This window comes from Egretta garzetta, unplaced genomic scaffold (genome assembly GCF_000687185.1).
Source record: "Egretta garzetta isolate BGI_Z169 unplaced genomic scaffold, ASM68718v1 scaffold1257, whole genome shotgun sequence".
NCBI lineage: Eukaryota > Metazoa > Chordata > Aves > Pelecaniformes > Ardeidae > Egretta > Egretta garzetta.
Genome location: NW_009260151.1, coordinates 35,288 through 41,394, shown reverse-complemented (window position 1 = coordinate 41,394; position 6,107 = coordinate 35,288). Strand labels below are relative to the sequence as shown.

The window sequence follows — 6,107 nt, the reverse complement described above, 5'->3', positions numbered from 1 at the left end:
TGAACTTGCATTATCTCGCTTTTGCAGCTTGCTGAGCAGAGATGACATAGGACATCAGGGCTCTTTTTTGGAGCTTGCCGTGCGTTGTGTTGAGGTGGTATAGCATGGGTGGTTAGGTTTGTATCAAGGAAATACCTGTTATGGGTTTCCCTTGTGATGGCGCAGCGTTGTGCAAAGAAAGACATCTGAGCCCTGAAGAGCCTCTAGTCGCTAGCGAGGACTGTTTGCTCCGTGATCTCATTGTGGAATCTATTGTTAGGAAGCACAGGCAATAAATGAGCTTGCAGTAGCAGATGGGGAATACAAGGCTCTTGTAGTATATACAGGAATATGCCAGGGAGGAGGGGAAGGAGTTAGGCTTATGTGTTACTAGTGAAACTAGTGACTGAACTGTATTGCAGGAAAACGGTGTTTTCCCATGCCTCTGCACTAAAACCAAAGGAGTTTGGGTTAACAGCAAAAGTAGCATGATGAGTACGAGCTGCTAATGGACGTAGGTTTTGATAAAAGTACTGCAAGAAGGTTAGACATAGTTTGTCTAGGGAGATGTTGGATGAGCCTCTCGGCCAGATATGTAGTATTTTTTGATTTCTTCTCTGAATTGCTTGAAGTCCTTTAGGTCCTTAAAAATCCCACCTGCCACGTTAGGATTGTGTAAAATAGGAAGCTCAAAAATTATAAGGCTATATCAAAGACAAAGGAATATCAGGGCTCTTCCCACATGGCGCCTCTGGAAGAGAAGGCAGGAGCAACTGGTATCTACAGATCATGAGGAGACTTTTGTCTTGTGATCGTCTCAGAAACACAGTCTTGAAGCTGCTTTCCTTTTTCTTAGTACATTCAGAGAGGAAACGCCTTAGAAAGCCAAGTAAACGGCTTCTGGAATATGCAGAAGAATATGATCACTTATTTGCACCCAAGAAAAAATCAAAGAAGGGCCAGGAGCAATTGCAAAAGGTGGGTGAAGGCTAATGTGCTCTTCATGATTATTACCCTGGCTCTGGTCTTTGTGCCTTTGATGTGTTCTTGCTGGCTGAGTGGTGGTGTTGTGTGCAGTGCCATGCAGGATGAAAGTTTTCACCAACATGTTTCACTGTGCTAGGTGAATTCTGTGGTGAGGTCTGAATTTGAAGGAGGTCTTCCTGCACAATGCAGTCCTGACAGAGATACCCAGCGGGGACCAAGTCCTTTGGTTTCAACTCCATCTTCAACCAAAGAGTCCCCTCCCATCCTTGAAGCAGAGTGCTCCTTCTCAGAACTAGGATCCCATTCCACTGATCCCACTGATCAACTTCTAGAAGGACCTTCAGATTTTCCAGAGCTGGTGCTGTCTTCCTCAGATGTTTCTGAAGTTTCTGCTTCTCCAGATGCAGAAGAGAGATTCCTGAAATCAGGTAAGTGGGAGGTTGTGTGATTCTGCTCCCATAAGTGAATGTGTCACAAGTTCAGTAGAAATTGTTGCTTTGATCAGAGTGAAAAGGTTAGTAGCTGTTGATCTGTTTTTGCTTTGCTTCATTCAATGGCTGTTACTGGTGCTGGGAAGGGAGAGAGGGGCATGTGCAGTGGGTGACCAGTGAGCTGGAAGACTACATTTATGCTTTTGGCTTTCTGTAGTGTATGATGGTCCTTCTTAGGTCCTGGCACAGAATACCCCTTTATCCAAACAAAGAAAGTCACAACTTCTCTCCTCTGAGTCCTTGGCTATCTGTGCTTGCAAACAGTGGCATTCCTTTAGCTTGCTGCCATTAAAACCTGTTGGATGAACATTGCTGTGTTGAGGTTGATACACAAAGTCTTAACCTGCACAGCTCATGGGGTGACCTTTTGCTCTCCTAGTGAGCTCAGGGAATTGCAGCACAGAAATCCCTCTGGAAAAATGTGGTGTGTGTTGTTTTTTGTTTGTTTGTTTTTGGTGGTGGTTTTTTTTTTTTGTTTTTTTTTTTTTTCTTAGAGGTTCTAAGCATCTGTAGAAATTGTCAGAGACTTGTACTAGCAGCAAGCCAGGGCCTTAGCTTTCAGTAAGGCACAGTATACAAGAGTGAGTGCGATCTGACGGGCTTTTTGCCCTTTCCAACAGAGTCCATATCAGGGTCTACTTTGCAGTACGTTCATTCTCTGGTCTTGTCCATTGACATGTCTGGGGTTAAAGCCCTGGTGTTCTGGCTGTGCTAACTTGGAGGGAACACTGTTTCTGTTCTGAAGGGCCTATGGTTAAAAAAAAATTAAACCAAGCAGAGAGGTACAGTCACTGGCAGGTCAGTTAGCCTGTTATGTTTGATGGCAGAGGGATTGTCTTTGGGGGCTTCTGGGTGTCAGATGGAAATGGAAAGTTGAAGAGGGTTAAAGAAGGAAGAACTGGGGATGTGAACCTGAGGTTAGAGATGCAGGAGAACAGTACAGGGTGCAGCAGCGGGAGCAAAACTCCAGTATGCAGAGGTTGCATAGCTCTTCCCCCTCCTGAGAAAACTCAATTCTTGTGGAAGCACATGGAGCCTAAGCTGTGGGCAGAGGCTTGCCTGGAGCATGATGCTGTGTTGCCCCACCTAGGTGTCTGATGCATAAGCAGTGCGTGCAGAGGTGTGCGTCACAGGAAGGACACAGACGAGGTTGATAAAGCAAGCAGATGAACAGGGTAGGATGGGTAGCAGGCTGTTTCTTTGGAGTGTCTTGCACTCATAGCATCATCATTTCCTGGTTGTTCTAAATTTATACTTCTGCCAAAATTAGTGTGGATGAGCCCAGGTCTAGCAACTTGTTACCTCCTGAGTGCCAGCAAAAAGCTTGAGCAGGAAATTATGCAGGTTACAGCTAGTTTGTTTGGGTGTCTTTTCCCAGGTAGTTTTAACTGGGAGCATGGCCTTTGGCCTGTTTACTACGTGCACTGTGAATGCTGGTGTGGGTGGCATGGGAGTGGAGGCAGGGCTGTATTTGTCAATGGTAGGACTGGCTTATGCCAGATCAAAGCAATTGGGAAATTATGATCTGAATTGCGCTGCCAGGATGTGTTACCTGCTGGCATTGACTTCATATAGTCTCTCTTCTGTGGTTAGATTTTTGTATTACATATTGAGGTATGCCTGAAGGTCATGGCAGACTGAGGTCTGTTTTTGTGGAAGTTGTACAGAAACAGATAATTGGCATCTCTGCCCAAGGAGCTTATTATCCCAAAGACGGGGTGAAGCAGACTGTTTTGAACTATTGGCTGATACTTGCTTAATGGTTTTAGTTTGACTGAAGAGAAAACCCCTGTTTATCTGATATGAAGAGTTTCATTGCAGGAAACTTCGAAAGCAAGCGTCAAAGGAAGCCCACTAAAAAGCTCTTGGAATCCAATGATCTGGACACTGCCTTTATGCCAAAGAAGGAGGAGTGGACTCCCCCAAAGAAGGTACTTCCTTTCCAGCTCTTTTGAAAACCAGATAGAAAATGAGCCTAGACAGCAGACCCTGAATGAGACACAGTGTAATGGGCTGTGGTTTTTTGTTGGCTGTGGCCCAGGGGTAAAGGTCCGCCCTTCCCAAAGGTGCTGGTTGCTGTGTTATGATGAAGAAATCTGCTGAATACAAATGTGTTCCCCACCCCTCCCCACTTGTAATGGGGATTAGGTAGTTTTGGCTGTAAAATCTCTTCTCTTCATTGATTTATATGGAAAAGGAGTCATCTGGATGCTGGCTGGGAAGGTTTGAGCAGAAATGGTCTGCACAGAGGTTTACTGTCACAGTTATGTAGCAGTGTAGCTTGAGCTTGAACCTAAGGCTTTGTCCATTTCTGTCAGATTTCATCTGAGCAGTGTTTCCTTTGTTACCTTTCCAAGTGAGCTGGTGAACAGTATGTCAGTGCAAAGCTTGTAGCAGGATGGAGGCTTGAGTCATATCATGTGGTATGCAGTCCTTGGTGCAGATTTGTAAAGAAAATGCTACTCTTCTCTGCCTAATACTTGATATTCAGTGACATGATTTGGAAAAAAGCAGCTTGTAAAGAATTATTTCAGGTGGTGTACCTGCACAAGACTTGTTGCCACTGTTTCTAAGGTTGACTAATAACAGTTTTCCTCCCTTCCTTTTTCTCTGTGTGGCACAGTCTTAATACAGTTATCATGGTTGCAGTTGATGCAGGGCCTAGTGTGTTTCAGTCTTAAGCTCTGTAAAAGTGTAAAGCTAGAAGGGAGTCTCTGTTCCCACCAGCTTACAGGGTATTAGCAGCCTTTTTGGGAGAGCTCAGGAAACAGCGGATGGTGCTGGTGAGCACAAGACACAGCAGACTCAGCATTCCTCCCTGCGCAGAGACTGACTTTCCCATGTGGGATCTATCACACAAACAAAACAAATGTTTTCTTGTAAAGTCTCTAATCATTGAATTAATGACCTGAACTTAGATTCTTTACGACTGCAATGTGTAACTTGTAAGTGGCTGAGGAGTGTGCATTTTTGATTTGCATCTGGTGACTCTTGTGTATTTGTAGGGCCCTTCAGAGAGCGACAGCTCTGAGCTCTACTCACCAGCCCACTTCTCGGAGCTGGGAGAAGGTAAGTGAAGGTGGGACTGTGGGGGTAAAATGTTGGTGACATTTGGATCAGTGTCTGTGGCTTTGTGTGTGTAAGGGCTTACGTGTGATGGGCTCTGAGGGTGCTTGCCTCAGCTGAGGCAGTGGCAGAAGAAATAGGTACTGAGATTATTTACCAAAGGTACTGTTATGTCTTTGATTTCCCCATGGAAAGTGGAGATGGCGGGTTTGTATTTCCATGAGATGATGTTCACTTCTCACTCATAGTCTAGGTGCTTGAAGGAAAGTTGTCAGCACAGGTCCTGTACCATCTGTCATTTGCCTGGTGGCATGCTGTGACCAGGCTCAACAGTGGCTGCCCTGTCCCATGGACAGCTGTGCAGTTGCATTTGTACTCCCTCCCCCTCTGCCTTTGTATCACATTGGTATTGACCGAGGAAGTTTTTTGTTGCAGTGCAGTGGGAGAAGGTAGTTATCAGCATTTGATTAGCAATGTAAGCTTTGTGTTAGTAGCATTTCTTCTTTTCTGCTGGGGGGCTGTCTCTGGAAAGTCAGTGAGTACTGTTCATGAGCCCAGCAGAAGTTTAAACCAGTATGAATTGGTGGTCCTCTGGCTGCAGGACAGAGGGCAGACTGCCTGGAGGCTGGGATTGCCTCAGCCCTTATGCCCTCAAAGACAGTATGACTCAGCCTGACGCTCTCAGAAAGGGTGTAGAACTTGCTGGTGGCACCTGTAGCAAGGGAATTATTTCTGCATTTTCCTTGAGTGGTCTTTCTGTTGCATCCCAGCTTCTGAAAAGCTCTTGGAGAAGCAGCGGAAGCGGAAGAGACAGCGCCATCCCTCTGCTGCAATACATTCCAAGAAGGAGAGAAACGAGGAGGGGCTGGGGGAGACCCCACACTCTGAGGTACTGTTGGGTCTTCCTACATGCTGTCATCCCGGTAACCTGTATGCTACTTCCCAGGGCACTTTGCAGAGCCTAGGCCAGGTCATCTTTGGCTGGCCAGCGTGTCAGTTGGGAGTTTTTCCCACTGATGTAGTTGCATGAGCTGGGGTTGAAGCTGAAGATACCACCTTGATTTAGTAGCTATTTTGTGACAACTGCTTAACTCTGGCTGTTTTTAATCTGCTACTCGGCTAATTCTCCAGGGGAGAGGCTGTTCTGATCTGATGGAACCAGGTTTTGCCTGGCATCTTGCTTTGCACCTCAGAAGGTCTAACTGCTGTAAAGGGTCTTCTCTGGTGGTGGTGGTAATCTTGCCTTTTATACACCAGTATGAAGCACAAGTACTAGACTGTGGACTTCAACCTCTTCTTTCACTTGCCCCTGCACGCCAGGGTGAGCCAAGAACCACCTTGGAGGGGGTGGGGTGGGGGACGGGGACTGTCTCTGACTGCTCACAGGAGCCTCTGATTACATTCTGCCATCCAGCAGAAGGGGATATTGGGGTAACTCCCTTTTACTGCATCCCAGCAGAGCTGGCATACAAATATCTCTGACAAGCACATTTTGCCTTTTAGGAATGAGCCAGGTATCACCAAGTGTAGGGGAAGCAAGACTTTTCCTGGGAGAGGCGGGACACCTATGGGCCTCTCACCATC

General features: G+C 46.2%; 1 protein-coding gene across 1 annotated transcript in view; it reads left to right on the top strand.

Annotated features, from left to right (window-relative positions):
- NSD1 (nuclear receptor binding SET domain protein 1) overlaps positions 1–6,107 on the top strand; it is a 45,283-nt gene that overhangs the window by 10,628 nt on the left and 28,548 nt on the right. The window contains 5 exon segments of the mRNA XM_035897126.1: positions 836–957; positions 1,103–1,394; positions 3,279–3,388; positions 4,463–4,526; positions 5,294–5,412. Coding sequence (XP_035753019.1) covers positions 836–957; positions 1,103–1,394; positions 3,279–3,388; positions 4,463–4,526; positions 5,294–5,412 — 707 coding nt within the window.